The 24278-nt window shown below is 47.0% G+C and overlaps 1 protein-coding gene across 2 annotated transcripts in view; it reads left to right on the top strand.

The window, feature by feature from the left end:
• The window catches only part of LOC137423542 (kelch-like protein 10), a 54097-nt gene that overhangs the window by 29809 nt on the left and 10 nt on the right, over nucleotides 1–24278 (top strand). Inside the window, exons 4-7 of one of the 2 annotated variants that reach the window (XM_068110814.2) lie at nucleotides 10552–10950; nucleotides 12797–12994; nucleotides 13708–13857; nucleotides 23934–24278. The exon at nucleotides 23934–24278 is cut by the window's right edge and continues 10 nt beyond it. In XM_068110814.2, the coding sequence (XP_067966915.1) occupies nucleotides 10552–10950; nucleotides 12797–12994; nucleotides 13708–13857; nucleotides 23934–24239 (1053 nt within the window). In that variant the 3' untranslated portion in view covers nucleotides 24240–24278. The remainder of the gene's footprint in view (nucleotides 1–10551; nucleotides 10951–12796; nucleotides 12995–13707; nucleotides 13858–23933) is intronic. The other variant, XM_068110816.1, reaches the window with a different exon arrangement.

The following is a 24278-nucleotide window of genomic DNA, read 5'->3' as shown; positions in this document are numbered from 1 at the left end:
CCCGAGCTTACCTTGCTCCTTGCGACTACCCTAAATCGGGGAAGGCCCCTCCTGGCTCTCTCACCCCTCTGATGCCCTCTCTGGCATTGGGCTACTCGGGTCCTTCTCCTGGATCCTCAGGCCCCACTGAACACTACTCTGACTGGCTCCCAGAGCCTACCTGCGGCCTCACCTGGCCCGACAGACTGCGAGTGGTGGAGTTCCCCAATAACCATACGCACCAACAAAGCCCACACGCCCAGCCATTCACTGACTCATGCACCCTCCAAAGCAATACATTGCCACTTCCTGCACCACAGATGTCAATATCCAACAATTTACCTAAACCCTCTATCTGAATTTAAACTACCCACCCCGGGTATTCGTGAAGGTGTCCATCTTCCCCCATTCATTCCTTCGCACCATGCATTCCACACCACTCATTCCACACGCCATTCATTCCACACACACCAAGTCCTCTTGCACACTTCTTGTGCGCACATTCCTCTTTCCATACACTCCAACACAACTCCATATGTCCTCAATACATCACTCATACATCACCTCTGGTCATCCCCGACCAATGCCTCATTTGCTCAAGCCCAAGCACATGGTGGTTCCCATTCAATTCCTCATTTGCTCAAGCCCATGCACACAGTGATTCTCATTCAATTCCTCATTTGCTCAAGCCCAAGCACATGGTGGTTCCCATTCAATTCCTCATTTGCTCAAGCCCATGCACACAGTGATTCTCATTCAATTCCTCATTTGCTCAAGCCCAAGACACACCCACAATTTCTCCACACTACTACACACACACAGCATCATCTAACTAGCTGCTTTTCCCCCTAATACTCATGTTTTCCCATCTTCCCTTACACAAAGCACTTCCCTCGTCATTATCATCCAACTAATCTCTCCACGTCCCCTCTACCTGTACCAATGTCACTACTTAAATCTCGTGTCTCCTATTGTCATCTCTAAATCCCTAACAATATCCTAGCCCGCCCTCGGCTAGTTTTCACTGCCACCCCATAATCTATTGCTCATGTGCCCCAATGAATGGTAAAGCTACCATTCGCCAACACTACTGCTATCTGTCCACTCCACTCGAGCCTCTCCGTGCGGAAATACATTGTTGTCACAGCTCGGCTTCGAAAAGCCGAGCAATGCATGCGGGTGGTTTGTCTCCTGTTGGTTGGGTCTGTCCGGCATTTTAGATTCAGGGGAGGAGGTTTTGTTGGGCCTAGGTTCCAGGCGCCATCTCTGCACGGAGCCTTTCGGTCCCCGGCACGATGGCCCAACCGCCCATGGTCGGAGCACCGCGGCCGCCAGGGGGCGCGGTTCCGAACTCTCCTACGCCCCCTTGAACCGTGCCGACCGCCTTTCCCGCCAAGGCGCGGCACCGAGAATCGTGCACGCCGCCGCGGCAACGATCCCCGCCGGTCCCCGCAGCACACAAAGTGCACCACGCACCGGGAGCTCGCGTCGGCTATCCGTCGCGCTAAACGCTCCCCCGGTCTGCGTCGATGCCCGAGTCGCATTCTCACACCCACACGCGACCCGCTCCTTACTCGCACACCGAGGCGCTCCAGCGCCTCCCATACACCCCCTGCATTCCGTTATTGTATTTTCTCTCCGTGCATTCTCTTTTCTTGCACACTCAGGTGCACACCACTCAGGCGCACTCACGCCGTTCGCACACTCCATCACACACCCTCGCGCACATCCTGGCACACTCATACTACTCGCGCACTCCGTTACACACTTGGCCATTGCACACCCTCGCGCACACTCTCTTGTTACACCCTCAGTAACAACCACGGGTGTGCACTCTCTTGGTACACACCCAATCAGCGCACACTTACCCACAGGTGTGCAATCTCCTGTTGCACACCCAATCATGCGCTCTGGTGTGCACTCCCGCACATTCTCTACAACACGCTCCGGTGTGCATTCTCGCACACCCTCTACGGCCATCGCACACTCTGTGTCGCACTCTTCACACATATACTCCGTTGTGCATTCGCTCTCACTCTTGGTAACACACTCTCCCGTTTCACACTCGCGCTTCGGTGCCGTTCGCACACGCGCACCATTCACCCTCACACATCGCACCACGGACCTTCCACGAGCGCCCGGGTTACGTCTGGATCCCAAGCGCGCCAAAAATCTTTTCGCGCCAAACATTTTCGCGCCATACACGCTCCTACTCACCTCCGGGACCCTTTTCCGTTGCAGCACTTGCAAACTTTCATTGTGGTTATGCAGCACGACATCACGATGTGAACACAGACTTTGAGTACATTCCATTTCGACCCTCTCCACTATATCTCCTATTTCTGACTCTGCCGTCTCTTCAACCCCAATTTCAACGATACACATTTCATTTTCTTTTTCCTCGACGACCGCCAGTGCACATAAAATGTTATTTTCCAACTCGGCGGCCGTCGGCTTTTCCATACCCCGAGTCGCGATTTCTACACCCTCGGTCATTTTAATTGTGCTCCGCTCTACCTCGTTCTCCACGCGTTTCTCCCACCGCGTTACCTCGTCATGTACCAATGCGACTTTCCCGCTCAACCTGTGCCTTATGTCCTCCCCCATTTTTTTTATTAACTCCCCTCGGGTGTCCATTTCGCTTTCCAGCCCATTTTTCACCTCTTCCAATTGATCCCCCATTTGTTTTATGTCCCGGGCGGATTTGTCCCCCATTTCCTTCAATTGGCCCCCCATTTTGTTTTCCAAATCATGTTTTGCCTTCTCCAATTCCCGGGTGGATTTGTCACTTTGAGCATCCATCTTTTTCTCTTGGATGTCCATTCTCCCATTTATTTTATTCATGTCATTCTTTTGGGCGTCAATTATTTCCCTCTTTGATTTGTCACTCCGGGCATCCAATTTTTCAGTCAATTTACCTAATTCTTCTCCCATATACGCCCTGAGTTGCATCATAAAAAGGCCCATATCTATTGGCGCTGTGGGCTCAGTCCTCGCCACCACGTGCGAGGCGACGCCATTTTCTTCCCCTGCTACCTCTGCTATCGCACCCTCATCAATTGCCTCTTACATTTCTTCCAATTCTTCCCGGGGGTCCTGGGTTATTAACTCTTCTCCCTCTACCTCATCATTTGCCCCCACCGGCATCCGTCTGCTTTGGCTAGCCATGGCACGAATTTAATTTAGATGTTAATAACTAAATTTCGGTCACTCGTAATTTTCGAGTGCGTTAAGCGCACTTCGGGTCCCAATCCCACTCCTGACACCAAATGTTGCGGATCTAGCCGCCGGCCTTCTCCCCTTACCAAGGGGGGATTAGTCCCCTTGTCTTTCACTGGCCTGGCGGGACCCGGGACCGATGACGTCCTTCCCGGACAGCGCAAAATAGGGTATTAGGACTAGAGTTCGCGATTACCTAATTACTCGCGCTGCCCTGAAACGAGGAAATAAGCCCCGCACGAACCGCGCGTGTTGAGACACCGAGCTGTGCGTACACGCGATCCGTGCCGTTTATATGGTGAACCCGGTTCTAGCGATCTTATTCGTGCCACGCTTAGTCAATGGATAAATCACAGAAGCGGTCGAATTGTAAAAAGGAAGAACAGGTTTATTTACACTATTCACAATGGTTCAGAGAAAAGAGGACACAGTGCAGCCTTAAAACAGTCTTAACTTAATACCCAGGTCAAACGGGCCCATCACACACACACTCACACGGGGCTTGCAGCTGCAGGATGATGGTCCGTGTCCAACGATGGCTCCCGTGCAGCTCCCTCCGGTCTCCGGTTCGTCCCGTGCAGATGTTAAGTAGAGAAGGCAGGAGCTCTCCGCGTGTCGTTTGGCGCACAAGGGTTAATACGGGGCGATTTGGTAGGGAGCATTTACTCGCATATTACCGCGTTTACTCGCGTGGCTGAAGGAGGCGCTATTCGCCACCGGCGCGTCTGGCTGCAGCCGTGTACTCAACGCCTCTTCTTCCTCTCCTTTGGCGCGTACGTTATACGATGGCGAGTTACAGTTCAATGCCTCAAAGCGAGTGATGCGAGTCAAGTTGCGGATCATGTTGTTAGGGTTCCCATGTGAGTTCTGACCAAGTCGAGTCCTCTAAGTTCTGCTGGTAAGTCCTGTTCAAGGGCTTTGTGCAAAGACTTTTATAGGCACGCCCCACGAACCTTCTAGCACTTACCAGACGCGCCTTACCACGCCCTGTCACGCCATGCCGTTAGAGCCCTGGTTGGCTGGTGGCCCTTACCGTCATCGCCTCTGACGCTCCGCCTTGATGCCGCCCCTACCCGGCCTCGCGCTCCTCCTCCTTCTCAGGCCTACCTCGTGTTACTCGACTGGTGAGCGAGCAAAGGGCAGCAAAATGCTGCGGGCAGCCAAAGCGTAACACTGAGCGGGCAGCCAAATGGGGCGTGGGATCAATTACGCCCATAGAGGTGGAATTGGAGGGTGGACGCAAAAATGAAGGGGACCTAATCTCATGTCTTTACACAACGCAGGTATCAATAGGGGAAATGGCCTATACTTACACATTCTATGACATAACTAATACTACAGGTGGCCTACGTGTTGCTCGTGGACTAACTATGGGGGGCAACCCTTTAACTTTTCATGATCAATATGTGCAAATCTCAAAACCCTAGCAATATCCTTTTAAATCAGAAAATAAAAAGAAATTGCATTGACAAAATTATTGACACCCTCGACTTAATATTTGGTAGAACAGCCTTTGGACAAAATAACTGCAGTCAAGCATTTCCTATAGCCATGAATGAGCTTCCTACACCTCTCTACTGGCAGTTTGGCCCACTCTTGTTGTGAAAACTGCTCCAGTTCTCCCAGATTTGAAGGGTGCCTTCTCCCAACTGCTGTTTTCAGATCTCCCCACAGGTGTTCAATGGGATTTTCATCTGGACGCATTGCTGGCCACTTCAGAACAGTCCAGCGTTTTGTCTTGAACCATTCCTGGGTGCTTTTTGAAGTGTATTTGGGGTCGTTGTCCAGCTGCAAGACCCAAGACCTTCGACGGAGACACAGCTTTCTGACACTGGGTTGAACATTGCGCTCCAAAATGCCTTGGTAATCTCCTGATTTCATGATGCCATGCACACATTCGGGGCACCCAGTGCCAGAGGCAGCACAGCAACCCCAAATCATCACTGAACCTCCTCCATGTCTGACTGTAGGGAAGGTGTTATTTTCTTGGAAGGCTTCATTTTGTTTTCTGTAAACATAGAGATGATGTGCTTTTGCAAAAATATCTAATTTGGTCTCATCTGTCCACAGGACATTCTTGCAGAAGGATTTTGGCTTGTTCTGGTGTGTTTTGGGAAACTCCAGTCAGGCTTTCTTATGTTTCTCTCTCCACAGTGGGGTCCTCCTGGGTCTTCTACCATATGACCCCCTTTTATTGATTTGGCGACGGATGGTGCGAGTTGAAACTGTCGTACCTTGTGTTTGAAGGTGAACTTGAATCTGGTTGGCAGTTGATCGAGGTGCTTTTTCCACCATTCGATCAATTCTTCGCTGCAATCTTCGATCAAGTTTTCTCTTGCTTCGTCCAGGGAGGTTGCGTATGGTGGACACAGGAACGTCACGGTCTCTGGAGATGGACTTGAGTTGTAGCCTTGAGATTGTCCATACTTGGCTACAATCTTGTGTCTGACCTCCTCAGACAATTCTCTGGTTTCCTTTCTTTTCTCCATGCTCATTGCAGTACACACAGTGACACAAAACAGCAGAATGACTCCTTTTCTCTGTTTAAACGGATGGAATGAGTGATTTTTATATTGCAGGCACCTGCAACTCACCATAAAGGAGAATCACCTGCTTGAAATTGAATGATTTCAAACATCTTCTAAAAGGTGCCAATAATATGGTCCGGGCCATTTTTGTATTTCTGTGTGGAAAAGGCTAAGATTTATAAAAAATTTCAGCTTTTTTTGTTTAGTTCCACTATAAACCAAAGAAATACATATGTGGACACCAAAATATTTTTTTATTTCAACAATTTTCTGGAAGAAATGCTGCATTATTTGAAAAAAGTGCAAAGCTGCCAATATTTTTGGCCACGACTGTATAATCTCAGAAACCGCTTGCTCTGTTGATGCGAAGCTTTACAAATGTCATCCAGCACCATTGCTGCATAATGTTTTAAAATGATGACATCGTAGGTCATGTGGTTTGGCAGCCATCTTGGAGCGAAAAACTAACCTTATCCAATCAACACAAAACTTCACAAATGTTATCCCCGACCCAAGCATATGAAGAGTGTACATTTTTGATGTCATATGTCACATGGTTTGGCAGCCATATTAGCATCAAAACTGATATTTAAAAAAAACCACCTTCTCCGAAACCTGTCGTGTCTGGTAAAAATGTGATACTTGAGAATAGCTGAAGAGATTTAAATCAAACTTGTTTATTTTATGACAGTCAACGAGGGCATCCACCCATTGTTATGGGCAGGAACTACGAGGAGGCATTTTGGTGACGCAGTCAAATTTCTCTCGTTCTTCTTGTGTCTTTTTATTTCTGTGCATATGTGTTTACTTTTTATGTTCAATTCCTCCATTTTAAGTAAGCAAAAGTATTGGAACAAATGACTGACAGGTGTTTCTTGTTGCATTGATTGTTCACCCTTAAAAGAGCTGTGAATATCTAGTTCTGGTTTTCACCTTTGCTTTTGCTCTGGGAGACTGACTTTGGAGTGAGTAGGCCTAAACCAACATGGAGACCAGAGAACTGTCTGTGAAAGAAAAGCAAGCAATTTGGAAGCTGAAAGAATGGCCAAGTAAATCAACTGCAGTTAATGACAGAAAAATCATCAGAACTATGAAGGAAAACCCTAAAACAACTGTCAGTGACATCACCAACAACCTTCAGAGTGCAGGGGTGACAAAGTATCACAATCTATTGTTTGCATAGGACTTCAACAGCAGAATTACAAAGGCTACACCGCAATATGCAAACCTCTCATCAGCACCAAAACTAGAAAGTCCATATTAGAATTTGACAACAAGTACAGAGGTGATCCAGTGGAGTTTTGGAACAAAGTTTTATGGACAGATGACACCAAGATAACCGTAGCAACATTTCCAAAGTGATGAAAGGTGAAAGTTTGGAGAAAGGAAGGAACTGCACATGATCGAAAGCATACTTCCTCATCTGTGAAGCATGCTGGAAGTAGTGTTATGGCCTGGGCTTGTATGGCTGCCTCTGGGACTGGCTCACTCGTCCTTATTGATGATGTAACTAATGATGGCAGAAGCAGAATGAATTCAGAAGTACACAGAAACATTTTGTCTGCCCATGTACAAGAAAGTTCCTCCAAATTCATTGGGCGGCACTTTACCATGCAGCAAGACAATGAGCCAAAACACACTGCCAACACAAGCAAGGAGTTCATCAGGGGGAAAACGTGGAAGGTTTTAGACTGACCAAAACAATTTCCTGATTTAAATCCAATGGAGCAAGCATTTCACTTGCTGAACAAGAGACAAAAGCCAGAACACCCTCCCCCCCCCCCCCCCCCAACCAAACAAACAACAACTGAAAATACAACTATTGGGGATGCCTCTTCTAAGTGGTTGTACCCTCAACGCAAGTCTGGGGCCAAATCCTCCCCATTCTTCCCTGCTGCCCGGATTTGTCAGGACAGCGCGGTCATGGTCAGAGTGCCGATCCGTCCCCATGGACCGGCCTTCTGCTTATCTCTATCTCTCTCTCTCTCTCTCTCTCTCTCTCTCTCTCTCTCTCTCTCTCTCTCTCTCTCTCTGTCTCTCTCTCTGTCTGCCTCTCTCTGTCTCTCTCTGTCTCTGTCTATCTTTAAGACTAACTCAGTCATGGCCCTGACATTGTGAAGGCGGGGGTGCATCATCCTGGATGTGTGGGATCTCTGGGTCGCTCCTGCGAGTTAGATCGGCTGTCTCCGTGCCGCAGGCTTTTCCAAGAGAACTGCCTGAGGCTATACAACAACAACAACGACAACCGAAAATGGCTGCAATAAACCCTTGGTAAAGCATTTCAAAGGAAGATATCAAGAGTTTGCTGATGTCAATGGGTCACAGGCTCCATGCAGTTATGGCATGCAATGGGTGTGCAACCAAACACAACTATTATACTACTTTAACTTACTTCAGGTTATTCTGTTCGAATACTTATGCTGACCTCAAATGAGGGGACTGAACATATAAAATGCTCTGGGTCTACAATGGTAAAACATATCTGCATAAAATACCAAGAAATAAAAGCTGTCCTGGTGTACTTGTACTCTTTCCTCATGTCCATCTTTTGTTCTCAAATACACATTTCTTGAGCACATATATAGCAATAATAACAAATTTGACTTTGCTGTTCCAATACTTATGGAGGGCCCTGCATAACAGGACATTATTCTCCATCTCGTTGGGGAATGCCTCCAAAAAATAATGAATGATGTGTTGCCAGGTTCAAACTTTGCAAGATTACTATAGATATATAATGTCGTGCGACTCCGGTTAACACCAGAGACCATGGATAGGCCTAAACGGTTTTATTGGAGGTGACGACCAAACACGGATTTGGCTATAAAACGCGGGAGGAAGAAGGAAAATGGAAGGCTGCGGCAAAAGCTTACCTGGATCCCGCCAACGGCAGCTTCGATCCTGCAAGGAAAATTAACTCGACACGGGCAGCACAGGTTTGACAGGGAATGGAAAATAATACAAGGGTTTATTGCAAAGAAATGTAGGGACAGGAAAACACGATATTATATAAAGTTCCTGGATTGGGATCCCACACACTGACATCAAATACAGACGGGGGGAGTGAACAACCAAAATAACACGTCCGTTATGTAATTGGGAATGCGGAGCTCGGTCTTATCTGTCTTGTCGTCTTCAATCTCCGGCATGGAGGAATCCTCCGCCCGCCTCGCACGCGTCGCGAGGCCCGTTCACAGCACCGAGCCTCGCTCCTGCACAAGCACCGCTCCAAGCACCACGAGGTCGATCTTCACACACGATCGATAAGCCAACTCAACCAGGTCCAAGACTGCGAGCCAATGCAACCAGGGACAGGACTCTCTCCACTCGAGATCGCACCGGAACTGCCAGGGCCAGGAATCTCCAAGAGCATGAACCGCAAGAGAGCAAATGGCGTTCGGTGCTCCCTTAAATAACCTTCCCGCGGTGGTGCCGTCAGCCCCGGCGTGCCATCCAATCAGTGCCATCCACCGACTCGCCGGGTGGAGGTCTGTGCCTACCACGCTGCCCCTTCACTCGTTCCCTGTTCCGTGGTCATAGCGTGTGGCACTCGATGTGGCTAGGCCTGTCGGAGGTGTAATTGGCGGCGGCCATCATCGGCGGTGCCTCAGCCTGGTTTCCTTGCCTGTTCGTCTTTCAAAGTCATGTTGGGGAAGGGAATTATTTAGTGTTGCACTCGGGACCTAATTACATGTCTATGTTGGTGTGCATTGCCATAAGGGACAAAGGTTTAGCTACCAGGTGTGACACACAGGGGCGCTACTCTTTAATCACACAGGGGCGACTTATCACTCGAACATCCTGGTATGCTCACAGGTATCTATCTATAATTCCAGTAATCTCTGTGTGTATGTATGTATGTATGTATGTATGTATGTATGTATGTATGTATGTCTGTGACCGCTGTTTCTCGACAACCACGGGTCCGATATACTTTAAACTTGCCAGGTATATTGCTGGGGACCCGAGGATGTGCCTTTTCAAGGTTTCATATTAATCGGACAAGTAGTTACCGAGCTATGTCCAAAAAACGATTCAACCAATCAGAGAGCAGCGAGCTATCACGTGTGCCGAACGTGGCGAACAGACTCTGCCTCGGACGGCACATTTGAGAGCGTATTCATTTATTTCACGTTGGAAAACTATGTTGCCGTTAAACTATGTTTTAAAACTAAATAAAACTAATTTGCGATTCATCGTAACTGCGATTTGCGACCTTCCGGACAGTGAAGACTTCACTTCCGGCAGCCAATCACAGAACGCGTTGTTGCGAGCCGAGCCGAGCGCGTGCGCCATTACGGTTCGTAATTCGATTTCTTCCGGAGAAAATAATAATTTCTCGATTTCTTATGCGCATTATTTCTCCCAGAGCGAAGGGCGGAAGCGAAGAGCGTTGTTTTTTTTGTTTACGGGCGTACGGGCGTACGGGCGGGGTAGAGCGTACGGGTAGCGTTTTTTTTTTTTTTTGGCAAGGAACGGGCACCCACGTACGGGCATGCCCTAGTATTCTTAAACGACAAAACGCCTGCACACACAGAACTTATTACAGGTCAGATTCATTACCGCAACAGATGAATACCTACCTACACAGATCTATCTGGCTCTACATATTGCTACCCCACCGACATAACAATACTTTATCAAGTCAATTATTTATTTAGCCTTTTGCTATGCAACAGATGCTCAATAAAAAAATTGATGAAATTGCAATAAAACATCAATAATGGTCAATGTTCCTGTGTTGAAGTTACCTCGTTTAACCTTACACATTTGTATCTACCATTGATCTCCATGTGCCGTCCATTAATATTCCCATTTTCCTTAGGTTCGCTTTGGTGTGGCGAACAACGATCGCTTGATTGACATGGCGAAGTGCAATGAATATGTGAAGAACTCAAAAAAATGCTGCAATATTCTCCGTTTTTCAAGAAACGTCCATTTAATGCCGAATTGTGATTCCATATTGACACGGCCACGCTTGCCATATTCTATACTGTTTGCCTTTGGTGGCTGGAATGAAGAAAGTGCCCCAACTAATGCCATTGAAACCTACAACACAAGATTCGACACCTGGGTCAATGTGACAATCGAAGAGGAAGCACCGCGAGCCAATTTTGAAACCGCATACCTTGATGGATTAATATATGTCGTGGGTGGCTGTGACAGTGTAAATTGCTTCAGTGATGCTCGATGCTTTGACCCTGTCAACTACGTTTGGCTGCAGGTTTGTTATTATTAATTGTGAATGTCTTATTATAGTATTTGTAAAAACCTTTACCATTTTGATTGTCTTCAAGAAAAAAAACAAAGAAAACACACACACACAAACACACACACACACACACACTATAGCAGGGGTTCCCGATGTTCCCAGGCAACGCCGAGTCCTCCTTCCCACTCCTTCCCATGTCTCCTCTCACCCCACCCCTCCCTCATTCCACCCAACCCCTCCCTCTACACTCCCACTTCACCCCTTTTCCTCCCTCCATACTCCCACCCCTTCCTCTTCCTCCTCTCACTCTCTCCTTCTGGACTCCCACCTCACCCTTTCCCCTCCTTCCTTACACCTCCTGTCATCCCACTCACTCACTCCTCTTCCCACCCCACTCCAATCTTTCCCCTCTTTCCTCCCATCCCACTCCCTCCCTCCTCTTCCCTCACCACCCTTTCCCCTGCCTCCTCCTACTTTTTAAAATGTACATGAACACAGAGGGGTTGTTGTGTGTATGAAAGTGTGCGTGTACATTTCAAAGTGTACGTGGACATAACTTATTTAAAATGTACGTGTGCATAATAACTTGTAAAAGAAGAAAAAAAAAATCTCTCCGGAATTTCCGCGCCCCCCGACTCATTCATTAAATACGCAGGTGTAGGAGTTGCGGACAACGAGAGGGTGAAACACTTCTTCCTTGTTCAAGGCTCCTTTATTTCAACAGAACTAAAACCCGACCGGAACTCATGCATCTTTTATAACTCCAATCACTTCCGCCCCAGCCTCTTAAGGGGGCGTGGCTCCAACAACCGAGCACACGCCACACCCATACCATCAATATCCCCACTGGTCCCGTGCTTGTGGATTATGCCTCAATGGGGTAACCCCCACATGCACCCCCCCTCCCCCCCAGAATTCACTCGCACGGGCAATGTCAGTTTTCGGGGGGCCTTAACCACCCGGCCGAAACGACCCCTGATGACCCGAGCAGGGACTGTTAGCGGCTTGGCGGTATGCGGGCCAACCGGGGACTTACCCGACGGGGGACAGCCCCGTCGTGGGGGTTGAGCCAACCAAGGGGGCTGTTCTGGGTCCAAGTGAGCCGGCTGAGGCGGTCCACCGAAAGGTGGTCCGGTTTGCCGCCGATGTCGACCAGGAAGGACTTGTCCCCGGCCTCCAGAACGCGGAAAGGCCCGTCGTAATGCGGCCGAAGCGGCCCCCGGTGTGCATCATGGCGAACAAAGACGTACTCCACTGTACGTAAATCCGGCGGGACGTGGGCCTGAGGCAAACCATGTTGAGATGTGGGCACTGGTGCAAACATCTTGGCATTCTCCCGGAGAACCGACCGCTGACGGGCAGCGGACGAGGGGCTTGTGGCGTCAAGCATGAACTCCCCGGGAACCCGCAGCGGCTGGCCATAGACGAGCTCAGCGGATGAGGACTGGAGGTCTTCCTTAGGGGCTGTCCTGAGGCCCAACATGACCAACGGGAGTCTGTCAGCCCAACTGTCATCCCGGAGGCTGGCCCTGAGAGCAGCTTTCATAGAGCGATGGAACCTCACACAATCGATTAGCCTGAGGATGATATGCAGTGGTGCGATGGAGCTTTACCCCAAACCCCTGGGCAACAGCACCCCAGAGCTCTGAAGTGAACTGGGGCCCCCTGTCTGAAGAGATGTCCGAGGGGGCGCCAAAACGGGCAACCCAAGTGCCGATGAACGCCCGGGCCACATCGGCGGACGTTGTAGATGTGAGCGGGACGGCCTCTGGCCACCTGGTGTGGCCACCTATCGACCCAATGTTTGTGTATCCACATGAAGTAAAATTCATAAACGGTGATTCAAATATATTCGCAGATTGCTCCAATGTACATCAAGCGTTGTTACATCAGTTTGGCTGTACATGATGGCCTTATCTATGCCCTCGGTGGATTTGATGGCGAAACGCGCCTAAATTCAGCTGAATGCTACAATCCAAGAACCAATCAATGGATCAACATCCCACCCATGAATGAAATTCGCAGCGATTCAGGTGCAACCGTACTCAATGGCAAGGTGATACTACATTTTAATTAATTTCATATTTTTCCTTATTACCTCCACCATCGAAGGTGGACGGAGGTTATGCATTCACCTGTTTGTTTGTTTGTCTATGAGTAAGATATCTCACGGATTCAGGCGAAACTCGGTAGCCAGGTTGGGTGTGACAAGGACGAATCGATTATATTTTGGTGAAGATCCGGATCCGGCCACGATAATTTTTAAGTGATTCTTCACCATTGGAAGATCGGGCCAAAAACGATATATAGCAGGATATCTCAAAATGTTATGGACGGATTTGGACGAAACTTGATGGACAGGTTGTGTGTGACAAGAAAGAATCGATTCGATTTTGGTGAAGATCTGAATGTGGATTCGGATATGAGAATTATTTAATTTTTAAGTTGAAGGATATATCCCACAATATCTCAAAGAGTTGTGGACGGATTATGAAAAATCTTGGTGGATGAGTTGGGTAGATGACAAGAACAAGCCAATCAGATTTTGGTTCATGTCCGCATGCAGATCTGGCCTATCAGTGGGATACAAAACGTAAATTATTCAGCCTGGTGGAGGTATTTGCTCTACCTTGGGCCGGTCTTGTTTGCTTTGTCTTTGCTACAGGTCTTCCAATTTATTTTACATTAATTTTCAATATGATGCTGATGTCTATACCTTGCTTGTGGTAGGTATTGTGCTTCTTACCTTGGTGTGCTCTTCCGCGCTAGATATACATCTGTGGAGGCTTCAATGGGAATCACTGCATGTCGAGCGCAGAGTACTTCTCCCCAGAAGCGAATAAATGGATGGGAATCGCAGGAATGAATACCTGTCGCAGTGGCATCGGTGTCATCACCTATAACAATCTCGTGTTTGCTGTGAGATACCACAAACAATCCATGCACAAATCATGACTCCATTGTTTACAACACTAAAAAGAACCATTCTGTATGTGGCTCCTTGTAGAGTCCTGTAACCATTGTCTTTGATGGTCTTTGATGAAAATCTGCACAAAAAGTGTACTTTTACCACTGTTTCATTTTTGCAGGATCTAAGGCTCGTAGTGGAGCTGACGCACGCACACACACACACACACACACACACACACACACACACACACACACACACACACACACACACACACACACACACACAGACATGCAGACACACGTTGGCTCGGAGAGTGGAGGAAGTATTTATTACTTTATTTTCCTTTGATCCAACCTGGCCACCAGATCATATGACCGATGATTTATTCATGATCACCCTTGTATCCACAAGGTTTGGGAAGGTGTGTATGAAGTTTCCACTTGTCAAGCCTTTCTGGAGAAAAGGTTTTTAAAGTTTTAGTCTTAGAAAATGTCTGCCAGATCATGTGACCTATGAGGTTGAAATTTACACCCTATAATCCCCAATTCCAGCAGACATGTGCATGAAGTTTTGCATCAATCTGGTCAGCCGTTCTGGTGAAGATGATTTTAAATTTTTATGTTCATTCTAATATGACCGGAGTGGAGCGTGACCCTGGAGCCGGACCTCAACGCTGAACCACCTGCCCGAACCTCGACGCCTACCATCGGCCTGGACCCTTCTCTTCCTTCCCACCACCACCACCTTTTCGTCATCGAAGTCCTTTCCAAGGGTGTGGTGCTGACCGGGCCGCCGTGGTGCTGACCGGGCAAACGTGGTGTGGTGCTGTGGTGCTGACCGGGCCGCCGTGGTGTGGTGCTGACCGGGCGACGTGGTGTGGTTCTGACCGGGCCGCCGTGGTGTGGTGCTGACCGGGCCACCATGGTGTGGTGCTGACCGGGCTAACGTGGTGTGGTGCTGACCGGACCGCTGTGGCGTGGTGCTGCCGGGGCCCCCACAGCCGTGATGCCCCCCCCCCCCCCCCAGAATTTCCATGTTTTAAACGTTTCCCAGTGTTTACCCTGGATTAGAATAGGTACACCGTATCCCTGCGTGTCGTAAGAGACGACTAAGAGGGTTGGCGTCAGGAAGGGCATCCGGCCATAAAAACATTGCCTCAAAAAGAGAACCATGACAATTACAACTACATATGGGCAGGGTACAGCCCGAAGTGGAGATGGGTTTCTGAGGTTTGGGACATGAAACGTCGGGACAATGACAGAGAGATCAGGAGAAGTGGTGGAAGTATTGGTCAGAAGAAGAGTGGACATATGTTGTGTGCAAGAGACGAGATGGAAGGGAAGTGGTGTGAGAATGGTGAAGGATAGGCAGGGACAGAAATACAAATTTGTGTGGCAAGGGTGGCTGGAGGGCGTGAATGGTGTTGGTGTCCTGTTTTCTGAGGAGTTTGTAGACAGTGTGGTGAGTGTGACTAGAGTGAGTGATAGGTTGATGATGGTGAAAATGATGATTGGAAAGCTCTTGGTTAACGTCATCTCGGGATATGCTCCGCAGGTTGGTCGGAGCGATGAAGCTGATGGAAAACGTGAAAGATGAGGAAGTTGTTGTGGTAGGAGGAGACCTAAATGGACATGTGGGAAGGAGTATGGATGGTTTTGAGGGAGTTCATGGGGGTTACGGATATGGTGTGAGAAATGGAGAAGGTGAAAGGATTTTGGAGTTTGCTGATGGAGCTGATTTGTTGATTTGTAATACTCAGTTCTAGAAAGAGGATAATAAGCTTGTTACATACACGTCAGGTGGGTCGACGACAACCGTTGACTACCTGATGGTGCGTAGGCAAGATAGGGGGCACCTCCGGGACACAAAAGTGATCCCGGGGGAGGAGGCTGTTTCACAGCACCACTTGGTTATCTGCGACATAAGGGTGAAAGGTGCGAGGAGAGCTCGGCGTGTGTAGTACCAACCGAGAATGAAGGTGTGGAGGTTGAAAGAGGTCACAGTAAGGGAGGCATTAAAAGAGAGGCTGAGTAGGGTAGAGGATGATGTGGTTGAGCTTGAAAGTGGTTGGATGTCAATGAAAGCTAGTCCGTTGGGAGCCGTTGGTGAGGTATGTGGATGGACAAAAGGACCACCGAGGCACTCGGAGACATGGTGATGGGATGATGAAGTTGGAAAGAGGATTGACGAGAAGAGGAAGAAGTTCAAGGAGTGGCAGAAGGCGAAAGGTACGGGAGCAGAAACAGCAGAGCATGAAAGTTATAAGGCAGCCAGGAAGGCTGCAAAGAAAGAGGTAGCAAAGGCGCAAGAGGCATGTAGGAAAATGTTCGGAGAACGCGTGGATCGGAGAGCGTCAGAGAGCAGTATTCAGGATTGCAAAGCAGATAGCGAAAGAGAGGTGTGATGTGATGGGGGTGAGTTGCTTGAAGGATGAAGTGGGACAAATCGTTGTGGACCCAGATGGAATTAAAGGAAGATGGAAAAGATATATGGAAATGCTGTTGAATACAGAGAATGAATTGGATGGCAACATAGAGAGTGACGCAGTTTTAGGACCGGCAGAGAAGATAACTGAGAAGGAAGTTGAGGATGCGATAAAAGCAATGAAGAGTAGAAAAGCGGGAGGGCCGACGGGAGTTGTGGGAGATATGTTGAAGGCAGCAGGAAGTTGGGGTGTGAAGAGAATGACAGAGATCTGTAATCTGGCAGTGAAAGAAGGCCGCATTCCAGTGGATTGTGAACTGAGTACCCTCGTCCCTCCATACAAGGGGAAAGGTGACCCTCAGCACAAGGGGAAAGGTTACCAAGCGATAAAGTTATTGGAGCATGGAATGAAGGTATTGGAAAGGGTGTTGGAGAGGAGGATAAGGAACAAAGTGAAGATCGACGAAATGCAGTTTGGATTTATGCCAGGAAGAGGAATGACAGACGCGCTTTTTATTGTGACGCAGTTGCAGGAGAAGTACATGGAGAAGAGGAAGACGTTGTTTCTTGGGTTTGTTGATCTGGAGAAAGCATTCGATAGGGTTCCACGCAAAGTATTGACATGGGCAATGAGGAAGATAGGAGTGGAGGAATGGTTGATCAGAGTCGTGATGGCAATGTACAAAAGAGCGCGCACAGCTGTAAGGACGAAGGACGGGAACAGTGGTGAGTTTGAGGTGAAGGTGGGAGTGCATCAGGGGTCACTACTAAGTCCACTACTATTTCTAGCTGTGATGGAGGTGCTGGCTCAGAACGTAAAGGAGGGTTTACCGTGGGAGTTGTTGTATGCAGATTATCTGGTGTTGATTGCGGAAAGTATGGATGGACTGAAGGAAAAGATGAACAAGTGGAAGGAATGTCTGAAGAGACAAAAGGTCTGAAGGTGAATATCAGAAAGACGAAGGTGATGGCAAGTGGTAAAGCATGTGGTGAGGTAGAAAGAACTGGGAAGTGGCCCTGTACTGTGTGCAGGAAGGGTGTCGGAGTGAACTCCATTCAATGTACAATGTGCACTGAGTGGGTTCATCAAAAATGTAGTGGTCTGAGAGGGTCATTAACCAGTGTGGCAGCTACATTCAAATGTAAGGTGTGCACAGAGGGAGCTGCAAATGGAGGAAATGTTGAGTTGGATGTTGGAGATGGCTTGAAGCTGGAAGGTGTGAAAACATTTTGCTACCTCGGAGACATGCTGAATGGAGAAGGTGGAACAGACCCGGCAACAGTTGCTCGAGTGAGATGTGCATGGAAGAAGTTTCGGGAACTGAGTGGCGTGCTGATGAGGAGGGGAGTGTCGTTGAAGCTGAAGGGAAAGGTGTATGCTGCATGTGTGAGAAGTGTTATGATTTATGGGAGCGAGACATGGGTCATGAACGTAGAGCAGCAACAAAGGTTGGAAAGGGTGGAAATGCGAATGGTTCGATGGATGTGCGGAGTATCGTTGAGAGAGAGGAAGACAAATGATGAATTGCGAAAAATGATGGGAATGGAGCCTGTGATTGATGCTGTGAAGAAGAACAGGTTGAGATGGTTTGGTCATGTGCTGAGGAAGGATGAAAGTGACTGGTTGAGAAGAGTGATGGAAATGAATGTAGAAGGAAGTAGAGGACGGGGAAGACCGAGAAAGACTTGGCTAAAGATGGTGGAAGAAGAAATGCGGGCAAAGGGGTTAACAAGGAGAGATGCAGAAAATAGTGCAAGATGGAGGAGATTGTCATGGGGACCGCAAGGCTAACCCCCACTCTAGCAGGGAAAATGGCCTTAACATGCATGTTGTTGTTGTTGTTGTTGTTCATTCTAATATGACTGCCAACCCACGTGATCTATGATGTCATAAATTTACAGTCTCCACTAATATTGTTGTGTAAATCACGGTCAAGAAATTTCAAACTGATAGGATAAAGCAGAATGTTTTTGCGAATTATGACATCAAAATGAAGGCGCCATTGACGTCATGGTTAACAATATTTATTTCCAATGCCGAGTTCTTTACAATGAGCCATGATTCATCTTTTCCATCCAGCGGTTTCAGAGATATAGAGGTTCAATGTTTTCGTTTTTCCAAAGATGGCACCCATACCACGTGACCTATGAGGTCATAATATTCTACATGAGTAGACACATACTATGATGAACCTTTTGTGCTAATCGGGCAAACGCTTCCCAAGAAAATGAATTTAATAGCGAATAACCCCGCGAAAACCATGTGGAAAAATAACAAAAACAACAAATAATCCGAACAAAAAACGAGGTTTCCCCTCATGGAATTCTTGGAACCCCAATAAACTGAAGAACATGGATACATATCTTCAATATTATGACAAATTTGTGTTTTAAATCATGATTTGAGAAAGCTATGCATTGATTTAAGTGGGCTCGTACTTTTGCCATTGCATATATACAGTGCCCTCCATAAGTATTGGAACAGTGAAGTCGAATTTGTTATTACTAGTGAGGTACCCGTGCTACGCACGTGGTTTTGTGGTTTTCCCAGGAAAGATAATGGCAGATGGTGAGACCCAAAAGCTTGAGTGACAGAACTTCTTGGAGAGGATTGTTGAGAAAGTAGATGGGATGGTTGTCCAGAACACATGAATCAGAACACAAACCTGCAGTTTAGCAGTACTTTTGGCAAATTGTACAAAATCTTGGCCTAACCACACATGAGCAGACAGGAGATTCTCCATTCCAAAAAAGGAAACTTTCTGTTTAAGGACAACATAAAGGACACAAAGCTACGCACGGGTGGGAGGCCAGAAGCAAACAGACAATGCAGAAACGGTGAATGCTAAAGAATGAAACCAATAAATTCCACATTCCTGTGGCACCTTCAGTCGCACGTCAGACATGGACAGCAAGTTCGTGAAGGACTTCCATGAAAAACGTACCCGTTGTTGAACAAACGGGTACGTTTGTTCCATACCCAGTCAATGGCGAATCTGGATATGGCGATCTGCGAATTCAAGTTTAGAAAGCAGAAACCGTCACGGCATTTCGTCATTCACTTGAACTCAATATCTCTTTTTTCATTCCAAACAGCATAACTCCAATCACAAATGAAACAACATTAATATAAAAAATAAACTTTTAACAACATTCGTGACATAAACAAATATTTAAATCCTGAGATGAAGTTTCGTACTTTTGGTGAATACAATTACGAATTCAAAATCACACTTGTATTCACTCAATTCCAATCATCAATTGATACTTCAACAAAACAATTAACGTTTAACGATTTAGCATTATGATTGAATGACGGTTGTATTGGGATATTATCAAACTTGCGCCTTGCGTAATCTGTCCACTTCCGCATTTGCGGCAGGTTCTTAATTGTCATCAAAATCTAAACAGTATTTGTGGAATTTCAATGAAAGCCACATCACTGTTCTTATCGGTAAATATTATTCCATCGTATTTGGAAAAAACTGGAAAATTGGAAAACTTGGAAAATTGGAAAAACAATGTAGCCTATTTTACTCCCAGGGGTCCCAGGAATACCCACCCAAAATATCGTTGCGATCGGTTGAGCCGTTTTTGCTGTACCTTCAAACGGACAGAGGGACATTTGGTGAATTAATAGTAAGACTAGGGCATGCCCGTACTATATATATATGCCCGTACTTCTATATATATATGCCCGTACATGCCCGTACTTCCTAGGGCATGCCCGTACTATATATATATCTAAAATTATATCCCCCCCCTCTATTTACATGAAATGGTTTGGTCCATTCGCAAAGCCAGTAACGACCACAGAACCCCCCCCTCTATTTACATGAAATGGTTTGGTCCATTCGCTAGCGCAAAAGTGAACGGCGAACGGCTAAATCGCCATAACTCGGTAACTACTTGTCCGATTAATATGAAACCTTGAAAAGGCACATCCTCGGGTCCCCAGCAATATACCTGGCAAGTTGCAAGTATATCGGACCCGTGGTTGTCGAGAAACAGCGGTCACAGACACACACACACACACACACACACACACACACACACACACACACACACAGACGACACACACACATCACACAGAGATTAGTGGAATTATAGATAGATTGCTAAATACTCAAGAAATTTCAATTTGAAATCAAAAGATGAATATGAGGCAAGAAAACAGGTCAGCCTTTATTTATTGGTATTTATATGCATATATGTTTTGCCATTGTCGCATAAAAGCACTTTTTATGTTCCCCCATTTTAGGTGAGCATAAGTATTGGAATAAATGACCAACAGGTATTTTGACATCCCCCATTGACATCACCAATCTCTTGGTATCTTCCTTTTTTTTTTTTTTTGTATACAGAATCGAGGCTCGTGAAAGAGCTGACATTTATCACACAAACAAATCAAACAGACAAACAAAATATCTAAAAAGAGGGAGCGGTAGACAAGATGGGGAGAGAAGGGGAAGCACACAAACACAACATTTGAGAGCAGAGACATCGGGAGATGTGTGGGAGGGGGGTGAGGGGAGAAGTATAAAACACAAGGACACCAAGGACTTCCAGGAAAGCAGTTGGTATTTCAAAAAAGTGGATTTGGGGTGAAATTAGCGGGGGTAGAAAAGATCAAGGTTTTGGATGGGATCAAGGCTTTAAAACAGCTGTTTTAAAGACCTGGAGGGAGGAGTGGGATTGAAGGGAGTGAGGGAGTTTGTTCCAGAGGCGGGAGAAAAGAGGAGTGAAGGAGTGAAGGTGAGCAGAGAGTCTTGATTTTGGCAGTTTAACCATAAGAGGGTTGCAGGCAGATGTTGTGCGACCTGTAGGAATATTTGGGGGACAGAGCCCAGAGAGAGCTGGGGGGGGGGGGGCAAGGCCGGAGAGGAGTCGGTAGAAGACGGAAAGACCACCTACCTGCCTGCGGTGAGAGAGTGAAAGGCCCTCAGAGTTAGCTTCATCGCGGGAGATTCCAATGATTCTGAACGCTTTGGTTTCAGCAGCGTGAAGACGAGCTAGGTGTGAGGCAGGAGCACCAGCCCAGAGGGGAGAGCAATATTCCATTGAGCTGCGGATGAAAGCCTTGTATGTGGTGAGGAGCTCAGGTGTGCCAAGTGTTTCGTGTTCCTCCCCGACCTTCTGGTCTCGGTATACCACCGAACCCCGAGAGGAGTCACGGCAGAAAGAATAGTTATTCAGTTTCAAAATCAATCACTAATGAAACCATCCATGAAACCATCAAATGAAACAATCAAATCAATAAGGAAACCACACCAATGGTTGTCAATGAACAAATAATATATTAAAAGCACACAAGAAGAACCATACCACAATGGTGGCAATCAACCATACAATCAAGATCTGAAGATGGTAACCTAGCTCAAACTCACAGCACCCCCAGGGACTGAAACAGAGACCTTCTCAATGTCTCTAGAACACAATGGTGCTCCCGGCGAAGAGGCGATGAGGTGGTTACGGAGATGTAGGCAAGGCGGGGACCGTCACGTGGTCCCAGCCAACCCCAATTGGCGGTGGAAAGAGGAATCCCAAAGATGCGATCCAAATGTGCACATACACCATGCAGTCGCGAACAGCACCATATTCTTCAAAGGCCGCTGTCGCGCACACACATCCTTGGCAAACCACCGGAGGGCGGGACCAGCGGATGCGGCTAAACAAGGTTCCGCGAACGACGCGCGAGGTTCCCGAAATGGCGGACGGCTCTTCCTCGAGCCGCAGCCTCTCGGCGAACATTCTCCGGAATCTCACACCTGTACCTGGCTTCGCAGGCTTTTCCACAACTCCAGCGATAACAACAATCGCAAGAGATTCCTTTCAAGGACTCAAAGTTCACTCGCCATGTACGCTCGACCACGCTAGGTACGGAGCTTTTTCAAAAAACGTCGTTTCACCTCTGCCTCACGCCCTCTTCTTCTTCGCTCCAACTCTTCCGGTGCACTATCCGATTTCCGGTATCATTTTTATCATGAGCGCTTTTAAACCTTTTAACCACAATAACCCTTTCCCTTAAACCACCATAACCATAATACTTAGAACCAACAACAATAATAATAATAACAACAATAATTAGTGCCGAATCCGTAACACAAGGAAGGACTTCGCACGACGGAGGATGCCCAGTCGGCGACTGGCTTTGGAGGCCAGATTTGAAATGTGGTTTTCCCAGGAAAGATCATGGCAGAAGATGAGATGCTATGAGATGCTTTGCCAGGCCGTTACTGGAGCCATTTTCAGTTGTTGTTTGTTTTTGGTGGTTTCTTACTTTAGTCTCCTCTTCAGCAAGTGAAATGCTGCTCCATTAGATTTAAATCAGGAGATTGACTTGACCAATCTAAAGCCTTACACTTTTTCCCCTGATTAACTCCTTGGTTGCGTTGGCAGTGTGTTTGGGGTCATTATCCTGTTGCATGAAGTGCCTTACCCATTGGGTTTGGAGGCATTTTCTTGTACATTGGCAGACAAAATGTTTCTGAAAACACTTCCAAATTCATTCTGCTGCTGCCATCATTAGTTCCGTCATCAATAACGATGAGTGAGATAGTTCCAGAGGCAGTCATGTAAGCTCAAGCCATGACACTACCTCTACCATGCTTAACAGTTGAGGTATTGTTACGTTTGTGGGGGTAGGCATGAAATACCTCATTGGAAAGTCAGAATCGTAAAGATTAGCATGCTCCGAGTGTCGCGAAGAAGAACCCATCTCGATGTACCTAAGTAGGCCGTCTGTCTGGGTAAAAGCGTTTGCATGTCGCCATAAGGAGGGTGGTTTTGTGCTAATTAATTATAGGGTCTGTAAGGTTGAAGTCCCATGTACGTGCTTGCCTCCTGTGATCTTCCTTCCATCTTTATCACAATTAAAAAGCCAGTAAAACAAATAATTCTCATATCCGAATCCATATTCAGATCTTCACCAAAATCGAATCGATTCTTCCTTGTCGAACACACAACCTGTCCACCAGGTTTCGTCCAAATCCGTCCATAACATTTTGAAATATCCTGCTATATATCGTTTTTGGCCCCATCTCCCAATGGGGAAGAATCACTTAAAAATTCTCGTAGCCGGATCCGGATCTTCACCAAAATATAATCGATTCGTCCTTGTCACACCAAACCTGGCTACCGAGTACACAGCATTGGACTCGTGTTTTGCACGGATGACCTCCAGCCTCTGATCGCTTAATCCTCAAATCATTTTCTTATGCCTGCTTATTAAATCATATAACAATACCATTGTGCAAGTGTCCTTTTCTTCTCCACCTCAAAGATTCCATGACACCTTCAGTAAAGAGTAGATTTTCTTCCAGTAGCTTGGTCGACTTCCAAACTTCTTCTCTCATGGATACTGCCAGATAGCTTTACATCGTTCACATGTGACGTCCTGATCTAACAATTCAAGTAACAGACAAGAGAAGATCAATAGCAATTTAATTCAGGATGTACCCGAAAACATAAATGGTTGTGAACACATGTATGTACACACATGTGCAGCCATCTATATCCTACATGCAGACGAAACTATTATGCTTGAATGCAAGAGTGACTGAGTTTGTGAGCTGGCAAGTCAAATTGACACATCAGAAAGAAAACAAACCCATGGAAATGATGGAGGGCATAACCAGGTTGTGTGTTTGTTTTCACACAGGTCGGGGGCTGTGACGGTGAGGATCATCTGCTCTCAATCGAGGCATACGATCCATTGAGCAACACCTGGACTCTATTGGAATCGATGTTCTACCCTCGGAGCAACTTTGGCCTGGAGGTCCTTGATGATCTGCTGTTTGTGTTTGGGGGTTACGATGGCGTTATTGCCATGGATGACGTGGAATTTTATGATCACGTGACGAATGAATGGCACGATGCCAGTGACATGTCTATCAGTCGCAGCGCCCTGAGCTGTTGTGTTGTGGAAAACCTGCCGAACGTGCACCTGTATATAAGTCATCATTAAATTGTGCCACAAAATAAAAAAATTCAATAAAGCAAAAGC

Source organism: Myxine glutinosa, unplaced genomic scaffold, assembly GCF_964187855.1.
Source record: "Myxine glutinosa unplaced genomic scaffold, kmMyxGlut1.1 SCAFFOLD_569, whole genome shotgun sequence".
Lineage (NCBI taxonomy): Eukaryota > Metazoa > Chordata > Myxini > Myxiniformes > Myxinidae > Myxine > Myxine glutinosa.
The sequence above is the reverse complement of the archived record's forward strand: the minus strand, read 5'-3'. Positions and strand labels throughout refer to the sequence as shown.